This window comes from Bos indicus x Bos taurus, chromosome 18 (genome assembly GCF_003369695.1).
Source record: "Bos indicus x Bos taurus breed Angus x Brahman F1 hybrid chromosome 18, Bos_hybrid_MaternalHap_v2.0, whole genome shotgun sequence".
Taxonomy (NCBI): domain Eukaryota; kingdom Metazoa; phylum Chordata; class Mammalia; order Artiodactyla; family Bovidae; genus Bos; species Bos indicus x Bos taurus.
This window is the reverse complement of record NC_040093.1, coordinates 41,683,702-41,711,157: the sequence shown is the minus strand read 5'-3', so window position 1 is coordinate 41,711,157 and position 27,456 is coordinate 41,683,702. Positions and strand designations below refer to the sequence as shown.

Below are 27,456 nucleotides of genomic sequence, written 5' to 3'. Positions count from 1 at the left end.
TGGGGTAGATAGAATATGTGTAGGCTGCAACAGTTGGGCAGCTTGGTTGTGGTGCTAGAATGAGAAGCCCCAGGGGTGCGATGGCTCAAACACCGCCACTGTAGACCCGCAGTTGAGTTGGATCCAATGCTGGAAAGTTACAGCAGGAAAATGGCAGGAGGCCACCCGCGAGACCCAAGTTCAGCCTCAGCCGCGCTTGAGGCCCGACCGCGCAGCTGCAGAACTCGGTGGGCGGGCCTGCGCAGCCGCAGAAAGAGCTTGCGGCCTGGGGTCCGAGTCAAGTTCGCATCAGTTTCCCGCCTGGCCTGATGTAGCCAGACCCGGTCCGGTCCGGTCCCTGCGCCTCTCAACGCCTCGGTGAGGCCGGGTCCGCAGTGCCGGTCTCGGGCCACTAGCTGTCTTCTCTTGAACCGCCGCCAACATGCTGCAGCCCGTGTTCACCCTGAAACTACGCCACAAAATCAGCCCCCGCATGGTGGCCGTAGGGCGCTACGACGGGACTCACCCGTGCCTGGCGGCCGCTACCCAAGCGGGCAAGGTAACCGCTCCCACCCATTCCCACCCGCAGCCCGGGCCCCTGGAGTCCCCACGACTTCCGCGGGCCGAGTCCTGGCAATCCCGCCGCTCATTCTCAGACCCCGCCCCCAGCCAGGGTTGCCAGGCAACGGATAGGTAGTCTAGCCAGCTCTCCTTTCTGCACAGAAATCCTGAATAACAAAGCGGAACGGCCCTTCCGATCAGTTAACTTGTCTTCAGGCTCTTAGACTCGGATGATGTTGGAGTCTCTTTACAGATAGGGAGCATAGGGGAAGAGAAGTCCCCTGCAGGGAAGGCCTTGATCAGCGTTAGTAGTAATGGAGGACGCCAGATTTAAGCCCAGAGCCTCAGTCCTTCTCTGGGAACGTCCTACCATCTCAGACTGCCTCTCAGAGCCAAACAACTCTACGGCAGGGGGAAAAAAATTATAGATACCTCTAACTTAAATGATTCAAATTGCTCTTTTGATCTTTATCCACGTATATTCATGTCTCTTCCTGTAATTTATTCACTAAGTACCTATTAGGGGCTTACTGTGTACCCGGTGCTGTGCAAAGTGTGGGCGTCTCGGAGATGATGTGGTCATTCAATATCTCACCAGACTGACTGAACACCTTCTTTGTACTACATCCTGGGGATTCAGAGATAAAGCTGGAGTCCGTATTCTCAGAAAGCTTCTGGTCCAGGACAACAGACAGGGCAGATCAGGGCGCTATGTGCTGATGGAGGAATGCCCCCAAAACATGGAATACAGTGACGCCGAGCTTAATGACTGAACAGTTATAAAACCTTATTACGTTAATTATCTCAGCGTCCTTGCTAAATTGCCAACTGCTGTAGCATAGCACAGGTGTGGTAGATCCTGGCTCTGGTACCTGCTGATTTCATGACCTTGGGCAAGGTGCTTAATAGTATCTACCACATAGAGTTGTTAAGAGGATTAAGTTACTATGTGTCATGCTCTTGGCATATAGGCAGTGGTCACTAATTGTTAGCTGTTATTTTCTTTTTATTACTCCCACTTTACTGATTAGAAATAATGGTTTAGAGAGGTTCAAAGCAATGTTTGAGGTTGCTCAACTGGAAAGCGTAGAAATGAGATTAGAGTGCCTGTTCTCTGACCCAGCATGGATTTAACAAGTTGACATTTATATAATGATTTATAGTTTTCAAGACACTTCCACCTCCAATATATGTTTTCTCATTTGCTCCGCCTTGCTGCTGCTGCTAAGTCGCTTCAGTCGTGTCTGACTCTGTGCGACCCCATAGACTGCAGCCCACCAGGCTCTCCCATCCCTGGGATTCTCCAGGCAAGAACACTGGAGTGGGTTGCCATTTCCTTCTCCAATGCATGAAAGTGAAAAGTGAAAGTGAAGTCTCTCAGTCATGTCCAGCCCTCAGCGACCCCATGGACTGCAGCCTTCCAGGCTCCTCCATCCATGGGATTTTCCAGGCAAGAGTACTGGAGTGGGGTGCCATTGCTCCGCCTTGGGATACATCAATTAAAAAGTAGTGATTCTTTTCAATTAAGTTGTGTAATGGAGGAAAGCACTTAGCACAGAGCCTGGCATGTAATAATGTTAGCTGTAATAATGTGAGGAGGCAGTGGCACTAGGGATAAAGAACCCGCTGCCCAGTGCAGGAGACACAGGAGAGATGGGTTCGATTCATGGGTCAGGAAGAGCCAGTGGAGAGGAAGTAGGAACCCACTCCAGTATTCTTGCCTGGGAAATCCCATGGACAGAGGAGCCTGGCCGGCTATGGTGCATGGGGCTGCGAAGAGTTGGACACGACTGAGCAATTAACACTTCTGTCCACTCCCTTGGAGGTTACATTTGAGAGAAGGAGCCAGACAGTTAACAGATACACACAGTCTGCAGAGGGGTAGTGGCTGTTTTAGACAGGGTGATCAAGTAGGCTTCTGATAGGATAACTGTGGATCAGAGGTTTGAAGGAAATGAAACAAGCCCCTGCAGATAGGTAGAGTTAAGTATATCAGCAAGTACACACGGGCTTTGAGGTAGAGGGTATACTTGGTGTGTTCCAGAAACACAGGACGGCTTCTGGGACTGGAATGGATTGAGGGAGGCAGTGAGGTGGCCAGTAATAGCTGGATCATTTAGGGCCTCATAGGCCACAGCAGAGACCTTGGTTTTTGATAAAGTGGGTGACTGGGATTTGGTTTATGTTTTAGATGAAGGATTACTGGGTGGTACTGCAACAGAGATGCAGGGAGTGGAAGCAGGTTTCTCTGGAAACCCTTTCATTAGAATGTGACCTAGAGAGGGAGCCAGGGACACCTTATTCTAGGTCTGTTTCTGAAGACAGGGGAAAAAGGGACAGATGGAAGTTCCTATGTTCTCTCTAATCAGATACTTTATATTCAGAACTTCAAAAACAGATCTGAGAAGTTCTGACCTGATCTTTAAACTTAAAAAAAAAAAATTGGCACCATTTTATGATCCAAACAACACACAAAAATATAATTTCCTTTAAAAACAAAAATGTCTCCTGTAAGGCTGAAGCCCTCCTTGACTGTGGGGGCCCGTGTCTTCAGAAACAGGATTTTGTAATTTTCTGTGGGACTCTGTTGTGAAGGTGGGGCTGACTTATTGGGATCTGGTCTCTGCATCTGAGCAAGGATATTTTGAAAAGGGGTTTCTCACAGGATGAACATTAGTTCATCTGGGGCCATGTTTCCTCTCACCATGGAATACATACTGCAGCAGCACCCCCTCAGCTAGAACAAACGTGTGAACTACAGCCAGTTCTTTGGCTTGAAAGCACTGTGTGTGTGTGTGTGTGTGTGCACGCGCGCACGCGTGCCTGTGTGCTCAGTCGTGTCTGACTTTTAGTGACCCCATAGACTGTAGCCCATCAGGCTTGTCTGTCCATGGAATTTTCTAGGCAAGAATACTGGAGTGGGTTGGCATTTTCTCCTCCAGGGGATCTTCCCGACCTAGGGATTGAACTCTAGTCTCTAGGGTCTCTTGTATTGGCAGGCATATTCTTTACCCCTGAGCCATCAGGGAAGCCCTGAATAAAGGCACTGGGAGTGACTGAGCCTGTGGGCCAGATGAGTCTCCTGGGCACTGATTTCTGTGTGTGGAAAACAGCAGGAGGGGCCTAGGGAGGAACCAGACGCCTGGGACTCTGGCTGCTGCTGCTGCTAAGTCGCATCAATCGTGTCCGACTCTGTGTGACCCCATAGACGGCAGCCCACCAGGCTCCCCCGTCCCTGGGATTCTCCAGGCAAGAACACTGGAGTGGGTTGCCATTTCCTTCTCCAGTGCATGGAAGTGAAAAGTGAGAGTGAAGTCGCTCAGTCGTGTCTGACTCTCAGCGACCCCATGGACTGCAGCCTACCAGGCTTCTCCATCCATGGGATTTTCCAGGCAAGAGTACTGGAGTGGGGTGCCATCACCTTCTCCAGGACTCTGGCAATAAACCTCAAACTCCTTTCATCCCAATAACAATGAACGTGAAGTCCACAGGTTATTTTTCTTGCTGTTCTTTCTCAGCCTAATTACTAGAAGACTCTGTAAGAATTCTTTTGTTCAGAACTATTATAAAAGGAAGGAAGATATGGCTGGAGATGAGTGGAGCCTGACACCGGGCTTGTGTCTCACTCCTGTCACTTATTGGTGGTGAGACCTTGAGAAAGGAAAGGCCGTAACCCCTCTGACCTCTTCTGTATATCCGGAGGACCAAATGCAGTAACGTTTATAAAAGCATGTTGTAAAGTATTACACAAATGAGAATGTGAACACGATATTCAGTAGCTACACACCTTTTCTGTAGGTTTCTCATCAATCTTTTTTTTTAAATTTATTTTTAATCGGAGGATAATTGCTTTCCAAGGTTGTGTTTGTTTCTGCCGTACGACAACGTGAATCAGCCATATGCATACATATATCCCCTCCCTCTTGAACCTCCCGTCTGCTCTCCACCTCACCCATCCCACCCCTCTAGGTTGTCACAGAGCCCCGGGTTCAGCTTGCTGTGTTACACAGCGACTTCCCCACGGCTGTCTGTTTTACATATGGTAATGTCCATGTTTCAGTGCTACTCTCTCAATTCATCCCACCACCTCCTTCCCCCACTGTGTTCTCTGTGTCTGCGTCTCTATTCCTGCCCTGCAAATAGGTCCATCAGTTCCATTTTTCTAGTTTCCATACGTATGCGTTAATATATGATATATGTTTTTCTCTTTCTGACTTATTTCACCCTGTATGACAGACTGTAGGTTCATCCACCTCAGTTCAACTGACTTAAAATTCGTTCCTTTTTTTACGGCTGAGTAGTATTCCATTAGGAAATGGCAACCCACTCCAGTGTTCTTGCCTGGAGAATCCCAGGGACGGGGGAGCCTGGTGGGCTGCCGTCTCTGGGGTCGCACAAAGTCGGACGCGACTTAGCAGCAGCAGTATTCCATTGTATATATGCACCACAACTTCTCTATCCAGTCATCTGTCAGTGGACATCTAAGTCTAATAAGTCTTGTAAAAATTATCTTTTGTTGAACAGGTTACCTTGTTTAGATAATAATTTAAAATTAATCCTGCTTGGGTGTAAACCGAGTCCCCTAAAACTGAGTTCCTCTACTGAGTTTATGATTAACTTCTCTATCCAGAACTCTTATTTCCTTTCTTGTTCCACACCCTCAGGCTTGAGGAGTATCAGAGGAAAGGCGAGACTGTAACCAAGCTGGGCCCTGGTGGCCTTCCTGGGACAGCCCCCTCCCAACCAGCCTTGTCCTCTACTTCTTGTTTGTTGAAAAGCTTTAGTCTCCCAGGCCTCCCTTGAGTCTCAGAAGGCTGGCTCAAGTGTTAATGTTTAGGAATGTGAAGGTGTAGAAACAAGCTTTTGAGCTGGGAAACTGGCAACAGTTTGGATGATAGAATTACCAAACTCCCAGTTCCCTGAAATCTGTGAAGGTCTGACATACATTCCTAAGTTTTTACAGGAGGCAGATCCCTACCAGTTGAAAACTGCTGATCATAAGCATATAGACCCCAGACTGGGTTGAAACCAGAAGACAGGTGAGGCTTAAAACCTCCCCTTGATGCCAACCAGTCCAAGAGTTGTGTGCAAGCTGCTCACATGCCCTGCGGCCCCCTCCTGACCACACTGCCTTTAAAATTTTTCTCTCCTATCTGGCAACTTGAAGATGGTCTTAGGATGTTAGTCCACCTTCTTCCCAGGTTGCTGGCCTCTTGAATAAAGCAAAATTTCCTTTCCCACCAACACTTATCTCTTGGGTATTAGCCTTTTGAGTGGCAAGCAACCAAACTGGCCTCGCTGGGTTACAGATTTACACCAAAGGGTTGAAATACTCATTTAAAATTAGAAAATTTTCTCAGAGCAACTAAGCCCATGAACCACAACTGTTGAGCCTGTGCTCTTGAGCCTGGGGGCCACAACTTCGGAAGCCCATGAACCATAGTGCCTGTGCTCCGAACAAGAGAAGCCACCACAAGGAGAAGCCTGCGCTCTGCTGCTAGAGAGCAGCCCCTGTTAACTGCAACTGGAGAAAAAGCCTGCTCACAGCAGCAAAGACTCAGCACAGCCAAAATAAATCAGTAAAATGAAATTAGCAAATTTCAGAACTAGATGAGGGCTTAAGGGATCTCATCCTCTTTTTTTTTTAATATTGTCTTTTATAATGCTTTTTCCAGAAAATGAAAATTTCCCTAATGAAATTTCTGTACTTTATATCTGTGGCCTAATGTCTAAGATCCGCCCCCACCCCAAACCCAGTTACCCCCTTTTAAGAATGCTTCTAGTTTAAACCTTTTACATACGAAGCCCAGGGAAATTTAAAGATTTGTAGGGACACTCAGATGATTATATTTGTGATAGTTGAAACTGCTAGATTAATTAATTTTGAGTTAATTCTACTTGTATAGACTACGAAAGCCTTCAAGAAGCTTGCTTTGTGTGACTCTTAGGATTATAAGACAGATTTACTACCGATCAGTTTTAAGGGTTAGGAAGTGAATTTGTTAGGTGCTGGGATGAAAGATAATGAAGTGTTTATTACTCAGTTTTCTCTGATCTTTGTGTGTGTGTGCAATCTCATTGTAACTAATAGCAACTTCCTATAGGTTGACCAGGAAAGGGCTGGTTTGTAAGAGTACTTGAACGTCCTGCCGGTTGGTTGTATGTAGGCTGCCCTGGGAAATGACAACTAGATTTTGGCCATTATTTTGGTCTTTACAAGGCTGAGAGCCATTGGATTTCCACAGTTTGAAGTGATTGAAAGCCAACCATGCACAGAACTGCGTATGGGTGTTTTTAAGGTTGGTGGATGATTAAATCCTTTCTTGTTAACGTTGGTAATCTGTTAACAACCTGAGCCTTTTAATAAAAATATATGTTAATTTTGCATTTTTTTTTAATGTTAAGGGGATGTAATTAACTCTTTTTCTTTTAGGTTTTTATTCACAACCCTCATTCACGGAGCCAGCATCTCGGCGCACCCAGGGTCCTCCAGAGCCCCCTGGAGTCTGATGTTTCACTTCTTAACATTAACCAGACAGTCAGCTGCCTGACTGCAGGAGTACTGAACCCTGAACTTGGCTATGATGCTCTTTTAGTGGGAACACAGACCAATCTGTTGGCTTATGATGTCTACAATAATTCAGATTTATTCTACAGAGAGGCAAGTATACCCCTTTATAACCATAAAACTCCCACTTCCCATTAATATCCACTGGTTTTTTTTTTTTTTTTTTAATGCTTGAAAGAGATCAGACTTTTATTTGGGTTTATTATGTGGCTTTTGTAGTGTGGTTTAAAAAAAATGCACACTTATTTATTTGGTCATGGTTGGTAATCATTTGGTGACACTCCAGATTATCTTTTAGGAGGTATTATCTGTTGATAGCTTCCCTGGTGGCTCAGTGGTAAGGAACCCATCTGCCAATGCAGGAGGTACGGGTTCGATCCCTGGGTCAGGAAGATCCCCTGGAGAAGGACATGGCAACCCACCCCAGTATTCTTGCCTGGGAAATCCCATGGACAGAGGATCCTGGCAGGTTATAGTCCATGGGGTTGTAAAAGAGTTGGAAACGACTTAGCGACTGAAAAACAACAGCGTTACCTGTTGATACTTTCATCTGTCAAGATTTGTCATTAAAAATTCAGCCAGTAGCCAGAAAGCCAGCAAACAGGTCTCCTGGTGGCTTTGCATTGAAGTTTAGTATAGTAGTTTCCAGGAGAAGCACTTACCATAGCCTGCCATCTACAGGCTGCTGCAACTTTAATACTCAGATAATCCGTATTTATTATATAAAAATAGAAGCAAAGTAAAAATAATCACCTATAATTTCTTCATTTGGAAATAACACTTAACTCTTGATTGATTTATCCTGACTTTTTACTTAGTATTTGTGAGTGAATTCTTTGTTTACTAAGTGGGATTATGATATATACATGTAATCTTTTACTTTTTTTCTATAACAGATTGATTAAGATATAATTCACATACCATACAGTTCACATATTTAAAGCATACAGTCCAGCAGTTTTTAGTTTATTCAGAGAATTGTGTAACCTTCACCACAATCAGTTTTAGAACATTTTCATCAAATTGTGCTTATGTACTTTATTCAAGAAGTCTGAGACATGTGCTAGTTCAGAATGGTGGGTTTATAGGTACTTGTAGTTTTTGTACTTACAATTAAGAACGAGCAATAGTAGGAGAACTAATTAATCAGTATCACTAGATTTCCATCTAAAGTGGTTAAAATAGATTACAAAAGGTTGGGTGTTTTAAAGGCATAAGTCTGATTCTCTGAGAATTTGGCCTGTAGAACTCGCTGGTCCAAGAGAGCCTGGGGTTTTAGAGTAGGTTATCATGGCAGGTCAGTGCGAGACCAAGGGCCTGAGTTTATCCTGAGTCAGTGCTCATCCTTGCATAAGCCACGTTAGCCACACACACTGTCCTCGATGGACAGCTCTGGCCCGCCTCTCAGGAGACCAGGTGGCCTCTCAGAAATGATGACAGAAGCCTGTGAGTTTCCAGATAAAAAGGATGTATGTCACCTCCATGTGCCTGTGCAGCACTGTGTTTGAGGGTTTGTCTTTTTTGTTTCTCTTCTTAGGTAGCAGATGGGGCCAGTGCAATTGTGCTGGGGACATTGGGAGACATTACCTCTCCTCTTGCAATTATTGGTGGAAATTGTGCTCTGCAGGGTTTCAATCATGAAGGAAATGATCTCTTTTGGACGGTATGAAGAACAAAATAATCTCTTTAGTACTCTTAAACATTTTTACTTTTTTAATGTTCTTTAGGTCTTGTTTGCTTGTTTGTTTGTTTAACCATTGACAGTAATGAATAATGGAAGCAAAATAAAACAGTATTTATAATTTTATACGTTAAAAAAAGGATATGAGTAATGTGAATTTTGAATTCGTGGTTTATTTTGTCCTGTCTTTCATGTAGCTCCTGTTTGGATTAAGTGAAAAGAAATAGCACAGTAATGACTTGGGTTGTATTTTCAGGTGACTGGAGATAACGTTCACTCCTTGGCCTTGTGTGACTTTGATGGTGATGGGAAGAAAGAGGTATGTGGGGGAGGAGACCCTTCTCTGTGTGTACATCTCAGCTGAGTACATACATTTCCCCAGGACAGTGACCTTAGCATTGAGAGAAGTGTTAGCTTCTCATGATTGATTTTGCTGTTCTGTTGCCTGAATGATGAAGTAATTGGCTTCATTTGTCTTTCTCCTGTCTTTTGAACAATAATTCCCTTGGGTTTGTCAAATACAGAGATCAAGACCATATTTCAAAGACCCCTGATGGGGGAGAGGGCGGAATAGTTGTTGGGAGCACAGTCACATTCACAGTCTTAATACTTGATTCCAATGTTTTAAAATCATATTAGTACCTACTTCCCAGTTTTGGCCAACTTTTTCAGGAATCTGGACATTTTAGAGATTGGCCTTTAGCTTTTTAAATTACTCTAATGGGTTCTCTAGAAATTAACCTCTTGAGGAACCAGTGAAGTACTGTGTTGGACATTGACTTACCCTCCGATTGTCTGCAGATACTGGGCTCTGGCTTTTGAAGCAGGGCTTCCACCTGCAGGCACACAGACGCTGAGCCAGGGAGCATTTTCAGGAGCCTGGTGAAAGAACTTGTTCTGGTGGGAGGTGCCCACGTGGCAGGGTCTGTAGTCACCACTGTTTCTTCACTGACCAACTCGTGACCTTCTCATTGGAAGGAACCTTTCTGAGCATCCATCACCGAGAAGTTGGAATTCCTGGGTGGCTCTAGCAGCATGCAAAGTATCATGCAGTTTTTTGGTTTTATTTATGGAAATTTTGCTGTCTTCACTTACTGAACTAAATATGCCTGATTTTTTTGTTTCCCTTTCAGCTTCTTGTTGGATCTGAGGATTTTGATATCCGAGTTTTCAAAGAAGATGAGATTGTGGCAGAAATGTCAGAAACAGAGGTAAGCACCACCTCAGAATTATGATGACCTTGACAGATTAGCATAGTTAAATGTAGCGTAAAACGAGAGTGCTGAGTGTGGGGATTAAATAGAGCAGTATGTTACAGAGAAAGAAGCCTTTAAATATCCTTTATCGAGATACATTTTGACTCAGTGCTCTCTAATGATCCAGAGGGATGGGGAGGTGGGAGGGAGGCTCTAGAGGGAGGGCATATATGTATATATACAGCTCAGTCACATTGTTGTACAGCAGAGACTAATACAACATTATAAAGCAATTGTACTCCAATGAAAAAAATTAAAAATATATGTTTTGAAAACACTGATTAGACAAAAATTATGGAGCACAAAAAGGTATTTCTTTTAGTGAGCTATTACATAATAATAACAATAATGGCAACCATTTATTGTGTACCTGATGTATGCCGGACACTGTGCTAAGTTATTTACATGAGCTACTCATTTAATCCAACAGCAGCCCAATTATGAAGGAATTAGTAGTTCTCGTTTTACAGATGAGGGAACATGTTACATTTCTTTGTTAAGTTACTCTCAAAAGGTCATGGCTAGTAAGTGGCATGGTCAAGTCCTCCTCCTGCTTCTCATCATGTGTATTAAATGGGATTGAATATTGAATGAACTGTATATGTGAGGGTTTTAGAGTTTTTCTCTTTATTCAAATTAAGTATTTCTTAGGCACATTTCTGTTGGTAGACTTAAAAACTAGATGTCAGAGAACTTGACTAGTTTCTTTGTGATTAGAATTACTCATGTAATTCAAACTGAAATGTTTCTGAAAGAGTTATCTTTTTTTAAAACAGTGTCTAAAGATTGTCCTTATCCCTTATAGTTCGGTATTCTTAGGATATTTATTTGCTGCTGGTTTTCCAGGATTGGGCAAGATGGAAACCAAAAAGATAATTAGGATATTCTAAATTAAGGAAGGAGATGGAAATAAAGGAGCACTGGCTTGTGAACCCTGTAAATGGACAGAAAAGAAAAACAACAGAAGGAAGTCTTAGAGATCCAAATGGTGGTATTGAGCAGAATTGAATCAGCTGGTGTTTGGGAGGCTGTATCAGACAAGATTGAGGGCAGCAGCCTGAGAGCTCACCTCGGGATGAGAACTCATCCTTGGTTTTCATTGCTTACAAAAGCTGTTTAGGAACATCAGGCTTCTGTTCCCCTGCCTGCAAAAGGGAGACCAAAAAGCAAAACATGCATATTGATATATAAAGTGCTATCAGTGATTTTGAAGGGTTTACCTTTACTATGGACTTCCCTCGTAGCTCACATGGTAAAGCGTCTGCCTGTAATGTAGGAGACCTGGATTTGATCCCTGGGTCAGGAAGATCCACTGGAGAAGGAAATGGCAACCCACTCCAGTACTCTTGCCTAGAAAATCCCATGGACAGAGGAGTGTCGTAGGCTACAGTCCATGAGGTTGCAAAGAGTCGGACATGACTGAGCGACTTCACTTCTTCACTTTTACTATAGATTTTTACTTAATCTGACTCTACTTCTTATGTACTCACATTTTTTATGGTTGTAAGCTGATAGTTGTGGTAGAGGAAGATGAGGGGGAGAAGTGAGTGCCCAAAGCAGTGCATAGCTGAAGATGTGTGTCCATCTGGGGGTTTTGTGTACCTGTATGTGTCTCATGTCTGCTTTTTAGAGAGACGGTCCTTAGCTTTCATTAGATTGTTGAAGGGGATTGCCAGCTTGAGAATTGCCTGTAGGTGCTGGGTTCTGCATTACCGTTTCCCTTTCATTTAAATTCATAGTAAATCTTTTCTCATTTGGGGAATCACTGAGGTTTTGTTGGATTTCTGTTGATCGTCAATACTAGATGCAAGGGGAGTACATTCTGTGAAACACTTTTTTCCTAAATCCTAGAAAAAGACAGGAGAACATGAAATAACGGCGAGAAATTTGACGTGCCTGTTGATCCTCTGGTCCACAAAAGAAGAAACTAGTGACCTTATAAAGGACTAAGGGACCTAGGGAAACTGGGGCTAAATTTAGGAAAATGTGGACTTTATAAGATTGTTCATTTCAGGGCCGTTTTTTTGTCCTCTTGGTTTAGTTTTGCTCTGAGTTCACATGTGTTTTTGCACACCAGCAAAATTATGAACAGTACTGCCAAAAGAATGCCTTGAGCTAAATAATTCTGGAGTCCCACATGGCACTTTGTATTCAGAGTTAAGTGAAGTGGGTGGCTTTATAGAAAAGCTGTAGGTGTAGAAGAAATTACATAACTATTCTCTACTTTATACAGTTTATTTCTTATTATCTCTTACATTAGTCAGAATTAGAAAGTAGACCAGCAGGGTCATAGATATCTTTAAACTTTGGTTTTAACTTTTAAGGATAATTTTGTTCAGTATCTAAAACTGGAGATTTTGTAAATTTTAATTGTAAATTCTCTTAAGTGTGTTAAATCCTCTTAACAGTCCTGTTAATACTCCAGTATAACATATGCACTCTGTATATTGTTAGATATGTACAAATCCATGGTATTCTGGGGTTTTGCTTTTTAAAGGATTATGTTTTCTTCTAGCAAACAGTAAATTATACCTTGGAAAAGTATACTCTTAAAAGATATTTAATTGTGGATTTTATAAGTCCTTTTAAAATTTAGACTGTAAGATATTGTAAGTTAAGGAAATTGAAATAATCATGAAAATATTTTGAGCTAGTGTGTATCAATTTAACATCAATTTTACATATTCCAGATCTTGTGTACGTAGTCTATTTCCTCTTTAATTCCTCGATTTTATTATTAAAAAAAATAATTTGTTGAAATTTGCTACATATGCTTGATCTAAAAAAGTAAACTTTGTGAGTTTAATTCTCATGATCCAAATCTGAAATAGAGGACATGGATCATAGAGAAGAACACATTCCCCACTAATGGATTGGAAGTGTATTTAAACCTAATTTTAACACACTTGTAGCAAGGTATGCAGTTTTATAAAGTCACTTTGCACTAAATTGAGCCTTAACGAACTTTATCTTTTTCACTATTTTTTGCAGATCATCACCTCTCTTTGCCCCATGTATGGCAGTCGATTTGGTTATGCCCTTTCCAATGGCACCGTTGGAGTTTATGACAAAACAGCCCGATACTGGAGAATTAAAGTTCGTATGATACATTCTCTGATATTCAGGGATTTTATACTTATTGAGAGACTTCTATACTAATTATTGAAATTCCTTTTCAGTCCAAAAATCAAGCCATGAGTATTCATGCTTTTGACCTTAACTCTGATGGAGTGTGTGAACTGATAACTGGTTGGTCCAATGGGAAGGTAAGTTTAAATAGTAGTGTTCAAGTATAATTTAAAGTAATAACTATCTGAGATATATTGGCTGTATGACTCCGAACAATAACACGAGAATATGCACTTGAGTTCCTTGGCTGCGCTTTCAAATTTAACTTCATAATCTTCCTAGATTTTTTTCTTCCTGCTCTGGTAATCAACACTGCAGAGTGAGTGAGTGTCCTTTCGGTTTATAAGCCCTATTTGAGGGAAGATCTCCAGGGAAGGTCTAGAGGGAAGATCTCCAGGGAAGGTCTAAATCCCTTTCTTGAAGGGATGGGAATCAATTTAATCAAGTTGATCATAGGCATAGGCAAGTTAAAAAAAAAGGATTTTTAGTAAGCTAGTAGTGAACCGTGGAGAAGGAAATGGCAACCCACTCCAGTACTCTTGCCTGGAGAATTCCAGGGGCGGCGGAGCCTGGTGGGCTGCTGTCTATGGGGTCTCACAGAGTTGGACACGACTGAAGCAACTTAGCAGCAGCAGCAGCAGCAGTGAGTATGTAGCTCTTTTCTAGTAAATCTTCAAGTTTGACTAAAATCTTAGAATTAGTGGGAAGAGTTATGTTATCATTGTTTTCCAAGCTATAACTTCAAACTAGGAATTTTTTTTTTTTTGCTTCTTTCCTTTTTTAACTTCAGATCAGAACTTTGTACAGTCTCTTGGCAAGTCAGGCTTGCCTTGTTAGAAACTGCCGAAGGAGCTCCCAGATCTCCATGGATACCATTTGCCCTAGCTCTTTTGTCTGTCAGTGCTGATTGCCTGAAGGAGATCAGCTAGTTCTAGCTTTTCTTCTTTGATTTTTCTTCACTTTTGGCCAGTGTCTTGTAATCTTCCTTTGGTGTTGTGTGAAGAGCAGATTCTAAAAAACCGTTATGTTGATTCCTACTTCTCCACTTGGTTTTGTTTTTGGTATAGGTGTTAAAAATTACAAAGGAAGACTGTGTAGTTGCTTATTAAGAAACTTCATAAAAGGGGACCCTATTTTGGGGGAATATAAATTATTATGATTGATCCAAGAATTAGAAAACTACTTGACTTAAGTTATCAAAAGTAACCTTTAGATCTGACTCTAAACCTTGAAGTCTGTCTAGTTAAATGCTTTCAAAATTTTAAGAAATTTCTATTACATAATCATAATTTGTATGTTCTAAGCCATACAAAAGATAAGCAAACTATACAGTTCATGATATAAGTGGAACAGTTGGTATCTGCACTCAACAGAAACAACATTAAAAGGAATATAGATCCACCAGGTGAACGTAGGTGCAAAATTACTTAATTTAAATACAACTAGCCAACTAACTTTTTCTTTAGTAGGTCACTTGTTGAGTTGGAGGGTCATCTTTTCCATGGCAAAACTTTCATGTTGGATAAAGCAAAAGAATAGAAAATCCACAGAAATACAGATTTGTAGCCCTGTTTCTTAGTTAGCAAGTTAACCCTCTTATTTGCTAAATACTGTGGAAACACAGTGCTCAAGGTCATGGAGAAGTTAGAATGAAGCAAGTTCGGTTCAGTCTGAGTTCAAGGCTTCTGTTAATGTGTAAAGAACTCTGGTCAGTACAGGCCATTCATTGCTTTACTAGCTTTAGCATCCATAATTTTCAGGCTGGCCTGATGTTGTTATTAAGAGCATGGTATTCTCCAGCCAAGGGGTAGGAGCTGGTAGTAACTATGACCTAAATTAGTGTGTTTTTCACTGCAAAATTTTGCCCAGAACGCTGTTTATGAAAAGACAAAAATAGTGGTCACTGAGATGCTTGCTGTGTTATATTTTCTGCAGCTAGCCTTTTATCATGGAGAAGGCAATGGCAACCCACTCCAGCACTCTTGCCTGGAAAATCCCATGGACGGAGGAGCCTGGTAGGCTGCAGTCTATGGGGTTGCACAGAGTCGGACACGACTGAAGCAACTTAGCAGCAGCAGCAGCAGCAGCAGCCTTTTATCAATAATGCATGTGTTCTTGCTTAGAACAAAAGCTCATTTTAGGTGGTTATCCTTCCCTGTTGTTTTGCGATGCATCGTTTCTGAAGGGTCAGTGATTTATTTATCTGCCTCCTTTGGGAAGAGGAGATGTGGATGATTGTAGGGCTCTCTGCAGTATCTCAGTACTTCACGTGGCAAAGGGACCTTAAACAGGGCTATTCCAGAAGCGTGCATGGGGGGAGACTGGGCTTGCTTGGCATTTTTCAAACTTTAGATATAACTGGGGACTTCCCTGGTGGAACAGTGAGTAAAACTCCACACTCCCAATGCAGGGGGCCCAGGTTTGATCCCTGGTCAGGGAACTAGATCCCATGCTGCAGATAAGAGTTTGATGCCACAGCTAAGACACAGCGCAGCCAAATAAATAAAAATTTTAGGTGTAATGTATTTTATATATTTATATATAATAAAGATGAAATTTGTGTATAGAGCTAATATGTCTTGTATACCTCTATGTGCCAGTCCCTGTTCAACCTGCTTAACACATGTTAACCATTTTCGACCTTGTTACAACCCTGACGTGTAGATACAGTTACTTTCCTCATGTTCTTATTGTTGATCTCCAGATGAGGAAGCCAAGTCCAGAATGGTTAAAGAGGTTTGCCCAAGATCCCACAGGTAGTGAGTGGCAAAGCTGGAATTCGAACCTGGGAAGTTTGCACTTTCACAGTTGTGTTATATATTTTCTAAAAGTACTGTCTCCCAGCCAACCCCCTTCTCCAAATGAAATACTAGGCCAGTATGTAAAACAGCTTTTAAGAAAAAACAGAGCTGAGTGAGGTCCCTTGGTCCCCTGGTTATAGGTATGTATTGAGAAGCCGCAGGGGGGTGCCCCTTGGAGTACTCATTAAAAATAATTTTTTTTTTTAATTTGGCTGCCTCGGGTCTTAGTTGCAGCTTGAGGAATCCTTCGCTGCCGTGTGCAGGCTCTCTAGTTGTGGCGAGAGGGCTTGGTTACCCCGTGTCATGTAAAATCTTAGTCCCCCCACCAGGGATCAAACTCTCATCCCCTGCTTTGGAAGGTGGATTCCTAACCACTAGACCACCAGGGAAGTCCCCTCCTTGGAGCCCTCTTAAAAACTTCCAGACTAAAGCTGATTGAACTTGAAAATTTTGTGGCATTTTTAAGAACCTGTAGCAGAAGCTATTTTCAAGTTCTTGTTCTATTTTTAGGTCGATGCTCGAAGTGACCGGACTGGGGAGGTCATCTTTAAGGACAACTTTTCATCTGCGATTGCTGGTGTGGTGGAGGGAGATTACCGGATGGAGGGCTGTCAACAGTTAATCTGCTGCTCGGTGGATGGAGAAAGTAAATCGGGACAGGAGAGATCTTTGAGAAGTCAGATTTCTCAGTCTGATTGGCTCAGAATCCCGGGAGATTCACCATAAAGTGTTTGTGTATCAAACCCTTTCGTCCTAATAAATTCACCTGAGTTGGGGAAATGAGAACTTAGGTTTTAAGACTAGGTCATTGATGACTTAAAAGTAAGACCTGGCTGTGCCTGGGCCCTCCCTCAGTCCTATGGTGTTTTTTTTTTTTTTTTCCCTCCTGTCAGTCCGAGGCTACCTGCCGGGCACGGCTGAGATGAGAGGCAACCTCATGGACATCAGCGTAGAGCAGGACCTGATCCGAGAGCTGAGTCAGAAAAAACAGAACCTGTTGCTGGAGCTCCGCAACTATGAGGAAAACGCCAAGGTTGGACCCGATGGGATGGGCACGTGGGAGGCTGAGAGTGACCAGGAGGATGGGCAGTTGGGAAAGGAGGGTCTCTGCATCTGGCGGGGCGTGGGCTCCCCCTTCCCGCTGGTGGGCGGGCAGATGGCCCGGCCTTTCTGCCAGTGTCAGAATGAAGAGGGCACGTATCCTTTAACCCAGAAATCCCTCTGCCGGGGAGCTCAGCCAGAGAGAGATTTGCACGACTGTTCAAACGCACTGCAGCACTGTTTGTAGCAGGGAACAGGTGGGAGCGATGGTGACTTTCGGCCAGTCATAGGGAGGGTGCTGCTAAGTCACTTCAGTCGTGTCCGACTCTGTGCGACCCCATAGACGGCAGCCCACTAGGTGCTGGGGAATATTAAGCAGCTCAAAAGAATGAAGTATATACACGTGGACTAATGTGGAAGGATGTCTGATATTATTGAGTGAAGGGAAGCAAGAATAGTGTGTTTAGAGTATCTTTTTCAAGCACAAATAACATAAACATGGACACCTGCAGAGACTCTGGGTCTGCTGTTGTGTGTGTGTGTGTGTGTGTACGTGTGTACATGTACTTATCCGACTAGCTGGAGGGTGAGCTGGGGAGTAGGATTTTAATTTGTCCCATCATGTATAACTGTTTGAATTTGCTACACTAAGTGAGTTTCTTTAGTCATTTAAAACAGAACAATACAGAACAATGTAAAAGGTAGGTGGCTTCCCTGGTGGCTCAGTGGTAAGGACTCCGCCTGCCTATGCAGGAGACATGGGTTTGATCCCTCATCGGGAAGATCTTAGTGCCTCGGGGCACTTAAGCCCAAGCCCGTGCGCCACAACTACTGAGTCAGTGCTGTAGAGCCCGGGAGCTGCAAGTACTGAACCCGAGTGCCCTAGAGCCCGCGCCCTGCAACAAGAGAAGCCACTGCAGTGAGAAGCCCACACGCCGCAACTAGAGAAAGCCCACACAGCAACGAAGACCCAGCATAGCCAGTAAATAATTTTTTTAGAATGTAAAAGGTGTGCTGGAGGGCAGTGGTCCCTAACCACAGGAAGGGATGAGGGTCTTTTCCTTTGGGAAAAGGCCAGGTTAGAGCGAGAGCACTAATGAGGTGACTTCTCTGACGTTTAAAGACTCAGATGAATATAAGATACAGGGGATGTGTCTTCTGAAGCCAAATAGCTGTATTTAAAATTGACATGAGTTCGCTGTTCCAGGGACTAAGTTGGAAGTGGGGGGGTTGCGTGTTTTGCAGGCTGAGCTGAGCAGTCCACTGAACGAGGCTGATGGGCATCGGGGCGTGATCCCGGCCAACACCAAGCTCCACACCGCCCTCTCCGTCAGCCTGGGGAGCGAGGCGCAGGCCGCCCATGCCGAGCTGTGCATTTCCACCTCTAATGGTAAGGTGTTACTGACACACGGCTGGTGCTCGTTGGCACCCGTGTCGTCTGGGAGCGGCTCTTGGACTGCTGCCTTCTCTCTTCCCTACAGACACCATCATCCGAGCAGTGTTGATTTTTGCGGAGGGCGTTTTTGCGGGTGAAAGCCACGTGGTGCACCCCAGTGTCCACCACCTCTCCAGCTCCGTCCGCATCCCCATCACACCTCCCAAGGACATCCCCGTGGACCTGCACTTGAAAACCTTCGTGGGCTACAGGAGCAGGTGACCCTTTGCACGTCGCAGGTCATGTCCCGGCAACACTGAGAGGACAGTAGAATGTATAGATTTCCCCTCTTGCCATGGATTCTCTGGGGCCAGAGAAGCCACTTAATGGCTCTTTCTACCCAGGCAAGGTTTCCCATGACTTCTTATTTCTCTAATTTGAAATCTCCAAAAAATAAATGTAAGTTTGAAATGATTATTTCTGGCTTTAGTCAGATGATTTCATATTCACAGCAGTTCCAAAAGTATACTTAATGGATAGTTTTGGCCACCAAGACTACAGGGGTTTAGATTCTGCTACATGACAGCGGTATGTAACCTCAGCCAGTGAAGAAAAGCACTAGATTTGTGGAAGATGGAAACCTTTTCACATTCCTTTTTGGGTGTTGTAAACCCTGGGTGCGTGCATATGTATACACAGACTCACGCCTCTAAATCCCAAAACCCATTACTGTGGGACTTGAACCCTCAGTTTTTTCTTTTTCTTTTTTTTTGAGGCAGAGGTGGGGGGAAGAGAGTAGACAGTTTCTTTAGTGAAACCCTTAAGTAACAGCTTGATGACTCAGTAGTGACCTTATGTTTATCTGGGGGGCCTTTCCTTTTGAAATAACAGTCAACACAAACAGTTCTCTTCTATTCCGTTGGTTGGCCATAGCACCCAGTTTCACGTGTTTGAGCTGACAAGACAGCTACCCCGATTCTCCATGTATGCGCTCACCAGCCCGGACCCTGCCAGTGAGCCCCTCAGTTACGTCAACTTTATCATCGCAGAACGGGCCCAGAGGGTGAGTGTGTCTGGCTTTTCTCTTTGCAACCCTTTTGCACTTTAGAATCTTTGACATTATTTCACAGAAAAGGGAAATTACATGAGTGTGTTATTTGGTAGCAGTAAATATGACATGAAGGAGTTAGGTTGGAGTTGAATAGTTTACAACAAGTACCAAAAATGTTGCTAAAATAACTTCTCCCATTTTGAAAAAATTATTCAAAAATATTTATCTTGGCTAATCAATTCAGAAATATTTATTTTGAATCATTAATTCAAAGTTACTTATCTAAGCAATCCTTAGTCACAGGTGAATTCCTTTCAGTTTGTAACTCCTATTTTTTTGGTTAGTCCCCAGAGAAGGCAATGGCACCCCACTCCAGTACTCTTGCCTGGAAAATCCCATGGACAGAGGAGCCTGGTGGGCTGCAGTCCATGGGGTCGCTAAGAGTTGGACACGACTGAGCGACTTCACTTTCACTTTTCACTTTCATGCGTTGGAGAAGGAAATGGCAACCCACTCCAGTGTTCTTGCCTGGAGAATCCCAGGGACGGAGGAGCCTGGTGGGCTGCCGTCTACGGGGTCGCACAGACTCAGACACGACTGAAGCGACTTAGCAGCAGCAGCAGCAGCAGTGGGATTGTCTAGATCTAGTGTTTTAAGAGGAGCCTGCATCAGAATGGAAAGAGAGTGGCCCTTGGAAATGGGAGTATTGTGGGGGTTCAAATGCTACCTTAACTAAGTAAATTCTTAGGGGTCTTGCACAATTCCCCTCATTGAGAATAGTATTACCTCACAGGGGGCCCCTGAGGATTACATAATTGGTATAATAGCACTTTGTAAAGTTTGCTAAGTCACTTCAGTTGTGTCCGACTCCGTGCGACCCCATAGACGGCAGCCCACCAGGCTCCCCCGTCCCTGGGATTCTCCAGGCAAGAACACTGGAGTGGGTTGCCATTTCCTTCTCCAATGCTTGAAAGTGAAGTCGCTCAGTTGTGTCCGACCCTCAGCGACCCCATGGACTGCAGCCTTCCAGGTTCCTCCGTCCATGGGATTTTCCAGGCAGGAGTACTAAGGACTAATAATACCTGTGGATTTTAACCTTGACTGGACTTTAGAATTCTCAGTGAGGCTTTTTAATCATGGAAATTCTCAGGCCCCTTAGTGGTCTGTGAAACTTGAAACTCTACAGGTGGCCCCTTCCAAAATGCCTCACAAGTGGATCTTATGTAGAACCTGTGTTATAAACCACTGTAAAGTATTACTATTATTTATATTGATTTATTCTTACAGTGTTGATGTTATCTCTGTGTGCGTGCAAAGTTCATTTAAATGTTTTAAAGGATGGAGTGGAATGATTTTAAGCAGGCTATAGCCACAGAAGAGCTCTCGTTTAAACAGAATTAGCATCTTACTTGAATCGTGTCTACATTGCATATAAGGTTATGTCTAAGTAGGGGACTTCTCTGGCGATCCAGCGGTTAAGACTCTCTGCTTCACTACAGGGGCTTGGGTTCAATCTGTGGTTGAGGAACTAAGATCCTCAATGCCACACAGTGCAGCCAAAAAGTAAAACTAAATAAATAAATAAATAAATTTAAAAATACATGTCTGAGTATAAAATGCATGCTATGGGACCAGATATAATTGTGCATGTTATTTATTACATGTAATACAAGAAAAAGGAGTGTGAGTAGTGTTTTCTTGGTGGGGAAAGAATTGTAATTATTGTTGTTTTTTTAAACCAAGTAGTAAAACTAGAAAGAAGGGTAACTCTTAATGACCATACTTAAAAAATGGAAATTCATTTCACACTCTTCATCTTTAAGGTTGTTATGTGGCTCAACCAGAACTTTCTGTTACCAGAGGATACTAACATTCAGAACGCTCCATTTCAAGTGTGTTTCACATCCCTACGAAATGGTGGCCAGCTGTATATAAAGATAAAACTTAGTGGAGAGGTAATTTTTACTGTCATGGACACAGATTTCTCACGTAAATGTTTATAACACTCAGTGTTGAGCAAGGCGAGTGACACCAATCTCAAGGTCGTAAAACCATGTGTCTCAACCTAGACTGTTGGTGTTATCACCCCTGACAGGCGTATAATGTAGATGAGCGGGTTTTCTACCTCTCTCCCCCACTTCCCTTCACCTGTTTGTCACCTAGTTTGGGGTGGTTTAGGAATATAGAGGAGAACAAAAGGTTTTCATTGTTTGAATAATTTTGTTGTTCCATTTATAAGGCAAAAGGATTGATTCTTTTTTTTTGGCCTGTTGCTAGAAATAACGTTATTTTCTTGAGGGCTGGACTTTATTTTTATTTATCATTGCATATACATTTATGTTCCAATAAATGTGTTGAATATGGGGAAGTTCAGGTACTGTTCCAGCTGCCTGAGGGTGCTAACTTGTCTTTTTTCCCGTGGATAGATCACTGTAAATACTGATGATATCGATTTGGCTGGTGATATCATCCAGTCGATGGCATCGTTTTTCGCTATTGAAGACCTTCAGGTCGAAGCCGATTTCCCTGTCTACTTTGAAGAATTACGAAAGGTGCTAGTTAAGGTGAGGGCACCTGGTGGATGAATTTGTGAGAACACAGTGTTCTAATAATGTTTGCAATATTTCTGTTAAATTAATGAAACTACAAATGTACACATATTACATGATAGTCATATCTTAAAGAACTTTGGAAAATTCTTAAACTAAAAATTGAGCTAGTATTTGAGAATTCATGAGTTAAAGGATTTCTTTTATAAAAGTGAGTGGTTAGCTTGAGCACCTGCTTTCTGTGTTGGTTTGGAAGGATACTTGAAAAATATATATGTTAACATTTTCCTTTGCCAGCCTTTCATCTTATCTGTTGTATATACTTTGCACTCTGTCTTAGTGCTTTCCCAGGTGGCTCAGTGGTAAAGAATCTGCCTGTCAATACAGGAGACACGAATTTGATTCCTGGGTCAGAGAGATCCCCTGGAGAAGGAAATGGCAACCCACTCCAGTATTCTTGCCTGAAAAACCTCATGGACAGAAGAGCCTGGCAGGCTACAGGCCATGGGGTCGCAGAGAGTCAGATGTGACTTATCGACCAAGCAACAACAGAGAACCCAAAACCAAAAGTAAGGCTTGTGATGGGTCCCCACTAATAACATCCCCATCCCAGACCTCTAAAATGTTAGTGTACGTGTGGCTTGGGCTTACAATGCTAAGATGTGGAAGAGCTTGACACAGAATGTCATTTTGAGTATTTCACTGAAGAGGAGGTGAAACAACAGAGGATAGTTAAGATAGAACAAGTGAATGGCAGAAAAAACAGGGCCTCGGTACAAAGAAGACAGTTCCTTCTCGATTTATTTAGTTTTCAGGAAGTTGGTGAGGCCTTTTAAATTCCTGGGTGTTCATGGTTTCCAGGTGGATGAATACCACTCAGTGCATCAAAAGCTCAGTGCTGACATGGCTGATAACTCTAACCTGATCCGTAGTTTGCTGGTCCGAGCTGAAGATGCCCGTCTGATGAGGGACATGTGAGTATGTACCATGGCCAGGACAGGTGCTTTTTCTTGCCACCTGTATCTCTAGGGCTCCCCATTTTATTCTCTCTCTGGCTTTTTTTTTTTACGGCAAAGAGATGTTGCTGGCCTTAGGCATTTGACTGTGCTTCCCTGGTGGCAGTTAGGCTTCCCTGGTGGCTCAGACGGTAAAGAATCTGCCTGCAGTGTGAGAGACCCAGATTCAATTCCTGGGTCGGGAAGGTCCTCTGGAGAAGGGAATGGCTACCCCCTCCAATATTCTTGCCTAGATAATTCCTGGATATCTTCCTGCCAGAGGAACCTGGCAGGCTGCAGTTACGGGGTCGCAGAGTCGGACATGACTGAGCAACAACAACAAAAAAAACTAGAGGGAAGTAACCAACCCCTAAAATTCCTTTTTTCTTGATTTATATTTCATTTAGAAACTGTCAGATATACACGGTTTTTATTTTTTAAAGCCAAGTTGGTTGACATGTAATTTATAATATACACGTAGAAAATGTGCCCTTTTAGGTTTACACTTCAGTAAATTTGGGGAAATTTGTACAATTATGTTGCTACTACCGAAATCAAGTACTTCTCCTAACCTCCAGTCTGTGGCAGCCAATGATCGAGTTTCTCTTCCTATAGTTTTATCTTTCCCAAACTGTCACATAAATGGAATCAGACAATGTAAATGGAATCCATATAAGTGGAATCAACCTTTTGAGTCTGGCTTCTTTCAGGTTCCATAATGCCATTAAGGTTCATTCACGTTGTAAGTTACCAGTAGTTCATTCCATTTTATTGCTGAATATTCTATTGTATTGATATCCATACTTGGTAAATATCCCACCGATTGAGATTTCGGTTGTTTCCAGACTTTGGTGATTGAGAATAAAGCTGCTATAAATATTTGCATACAGGTTTTTTGCAGACATGTTTCCATTCTTTTGGGTGAAATGTGTCATAATGTGATTGCTGGGTTGTATAGTAAGTGTATATTTAGCTTGATAAGAAACTGTCAGTATTAGTCTGAAGCTTGGAATATAGCCTGTCACCTTGCTGACTTTTCCCCACCCCTTGTATCATGGGCATGATAATTCTTGGTTCCTAAATTCAAACCATGGATTAATAACCAAGGAAGGCCACTTGTCTTCCATTTATTTGGAAGAAACAGAATAGTTCATAGAATATTCTCAGTGTTTTCAAAGCAGACTTTAGCAGTTACCCTGTTTTAATGACAGTACAGCTAAAAATCTGGTTTGATCTTTTATTAAATGTGTCTGCTACTGCTGCTGCTAAGTCACTTCAGTCATGTCCGACTCTGTGCGACCCCATAGACGGCAGCCCACCAGGCTCCCCTGTCCCTGGGATTCTCCAGGCAAGAACACTGGAGTGGGTTGCCATTTCCTTCTCCAAAGCATGAAAGTGAAAGTGAAGTCGCTCAGTCGTGTCTGACTCTTAGCGACCCCATGGACTGCAGCCCACCAGGCTCCTCTGTCCGTGGGATTTTCCAGGCAAGAGTACTGTCTAAGAAGTTTGCAAATCTTTTCATTTAAGCCTGCCATACTGAGGTGCAGTGATATTAACCTTCTATTGATGTACACAGGAAAACGATGAAGAATCGCTATATGGAACTCTATGACCTTAATAAAGACTTGCTCAATGGATATAAAATTCGCTGTAACAATCACACAGAACTGTTGGGAAGCCTCAAAGCGGTAAATCAAGCCATTCAAAGAGCAGGTCATCTGCGTGGTAAGTCTGTTTTTGTAGCACTGCATTTCGTCTTCATTTTGGGGTGAGAACCATTAAAGATGGTGGTAGCTTCAGGAATTCCTATCAGGGCTTGTATCTATAAAGACACCTTTCACATTCGAGTTGGTACCACTCACTTGAGTTTAGCCAGCTTACGGCTTTAGTTGTTTGCCAACTTCAGACGGTAAAAACTATCAGATCCTTTTTTTTTAAAGATTTGTTTATTTTTGGCTATGTAGGGTCTTCATTGCTGTGCTTGGGCCTTCTTCAGTTGTGGCTAGCAGAAACCAGCACTGGTCCTAGGCGCTAGGACTTCAGTAGTTGGAGCGCACGGGCTCTAGAGCACAGGCTCACTCAGTAGTTGTGGTACACAGGCTTAGTTGTCCCAAGGCATGTAGGATCTTCCCAAACTTGCTGCATCCTCAGAAGAAAAACTGAGTGACATATTCCCAAGAGGAAAGCCTTAAGTACTCCTATTGGAATCTGCTGTTTGGGTCAGTGCTTTGACTTCCTTTTAGAAATAATCTTTGCTAAGTGGACATAAGCTTTGATCCTTTTCTGTAAAACTGACTCTTAAGTTTCTAGGTATAAAATGGTCTCTAGGCTTGGTTTGTGATTGAAGTTCCATATGAGAATATCTTTTTTAGGGAATGGTAAGATAAGATAAATTTGTACTATCTAGGACTTCCCTGGCGGTACAGTGGTTGAGCGTCTGCCTGCCGGTGTGGGGTACATGGGTTCTGTCCCTGGTCAGGGAAGATTCCACCGGCCGTGGAACAGCTAAGCCCGTGTACCACAACTAATGAGCCCAAGCACCCTAGAGCCTGTGCTCTGCAGCATCAGAAGCCACTGCAATGAGAAACCCATGCACTGCAACTGGAGAGCAGCCCCACTCCTCACAACTCGAAAAGCCAGAGTGCAGCAACAAAGACCCAGTGTAGCCAAAAATAAACAATTAAAACAATTTTTTTTAAAATTTGTATTATCTCTAACTCTTCTCTACCCTAGTTTTGTTTTTAAAGATGGCTTCTGATTTATAATTTCGCTTTAATCATCTTTTGGCTCATGTGGATATGGTGTTTCTTCTCTGACAGTTGGAAAACCAAAGAACCAGGTGATCACTGCTTGTCGGGACGCGATTCGAAGCAACAACATCAACATGCTGTTCCGAATCATGCGGGTGGGGACAGCTTCTTCTTAGGAGGGGAGAGACAGGAAACCAGGTTCCTAGAAGAGGTTTCTGTAAACTTCGAGGCTGATTTGCTTTGGATCACATCCTGGTGAACCCAGGGTGCTGAGAGCAAAATCAACCTTGGTGAGTTGTACCAATGAAAAGACAAAGCATTGCCTCTTAGAAGTGTATTCACTTTCTGTTTTTTTAAAATCAGTTGTACTGTTGCTGAGTAATACTGGTTTGTATGGAGGGAAATGAACACTTTTGAAACATTAGGGCTTCAAAGTCCAGTTTTTCTGTATGTATGTATGTCAGTGTATAGATACATCTTTTCTTGAAATCGTAATTAAAAATTATCATCTGCTTTTCCATTAAAACGTAAAGGGGTTGCACTTTGTGTTGACTGTAAAATTCACCACATCAGGACTGCATAAACCATGTGTATTGCGTGGAGAGAAACAAAAATTGGATACTCATTTTGTGCACCTTTTTTGTAAAACCTCCCATCAACTTATTGAGTACATTTATTTTTCAGTTATTTTGCTTGGCTGCACAGGGTCTTAGTTGTGGTACACGGGGTCTTCACTGTGGCGCATGGACTCTCTAGCGGTTGTGCCTGGGCTCAGTAGTTGTGGCGCACAGGCTTAGTTGCCTCATGGCAAATGGGATCCTTAATCCCCCAACCAGGGATCAAACCCACGTTCCCTGAACTGGAAGGCGGATTCTTAACCACTGGACCACCAGGGAGGTCCCAAATATGGATTTATTAAGAACTTATTTATATTAGGAATGTTGTAGACTTGGGTCCAAAGATGGATCAAATTCTCTGTATAACAAAACAAAAAAGTTTGGAATTTTCAGAGCTGAATGTGAAGAAGTGAGTGAATTCTTAAGGCAGTCACGGAGGTTTGGCTCAGAATTATCTACTCCAGTTTTCTTCGAGTATGATGACTTCCTTTTCCTGTGAAGAGCAGGAAGCTAAAACAGATTTCTCCAGTTAGTTTTCAGCTGGTGATCGAGGTTTGATTGAGCTTCTGTTTCAGATGCAGTCACGTGACACTTGAAATTTGAAATGAGAAAAATGGGATGCTGAGCATGCGTTTGACCAGTGTGGGTTACAGCAGAGGTTCTCTGTCTCTGAGGCTTGCCCATTTAGCAGAAATAGATTCTGGATGGTAGAAGAGCTGGCATGATGTGGGCCTCTGAAGCTACAGTGGCAGCTTCCTGGTTTTGCACAAGGTTTCTTGAATGGAGCAGTTAAGCTCTTCAGATCCAGTAGCAGTAGCTGATTCAGCGGCTCAGAGTCAGGCAGTCCTGTATTTATGTAGGTAATACAGGGGCCTTCTGGTTTCCCAAGCACCTACCTTCCTGATGTGGTAGGAGCAGCTCCTCTGTAGTATAGACCAGAGAAGAGATTCTGGAATTGCATCCTACAGGTTTTTTATTTAACTACCTTAGTAATTCTGTAAATCACCTGGCATGCTGTAATCCTTTTATTCCAGTTGTCTAGCAAATTGTCTAACCTGTTCTCTGCATCAGAATATTGACCAATACGCAGCCCCATGGAGAAC

At 43.0% G+C, this 27,456-nt stretch overlaps 1 protein-coding gene across 1 annotated transcript; it reads left to right on the top strand.

The window, feature by feature from the left end:
- The first annotated feature begins 240 nt into the window (after nucleotides 1–240).
- On the top strand, nucleotides 241–26,277 carry BBS2 (Bardet-Biedl syndrome 2). Its single transcript, XM_027516508.1, has 17 exons — nucleotides 241–538; nucleotides 6,974–7,201; nucleotides 8,646–8,771; nucleotides 9,046–9,108; nucleotides 9,923–10,000; nucleotides 13,037–13,141; nucleotides 13,225–13,311; nucleotides 16,486–16,621; nucleotides 16,869–17,008; nucleotides 18,262–18,406; nucleotides 18,498–18,669; nucleotides 19,325–19,454; nucleotides 21,266–21,397; nucleotides 21,869–22,006; nucleotides 22,853–22,965; nucleotides 24,563–24,711; nucleotides 25,806–26,277. Exons 1-17 carry the CDS (start codon nucleotides 422–424, stop codon nucleotides 25,910–25,912), a joined length of 2,166 nt encoding a protein of 721 aa, XP_027372309.1. The 5' UTR covers nucleotides 241–421; the 3' UTR covers nucleotides 25,913–26,277.
- Nucleotides 26,278–27,456: the final 1,179 nt, after the last annotated feature.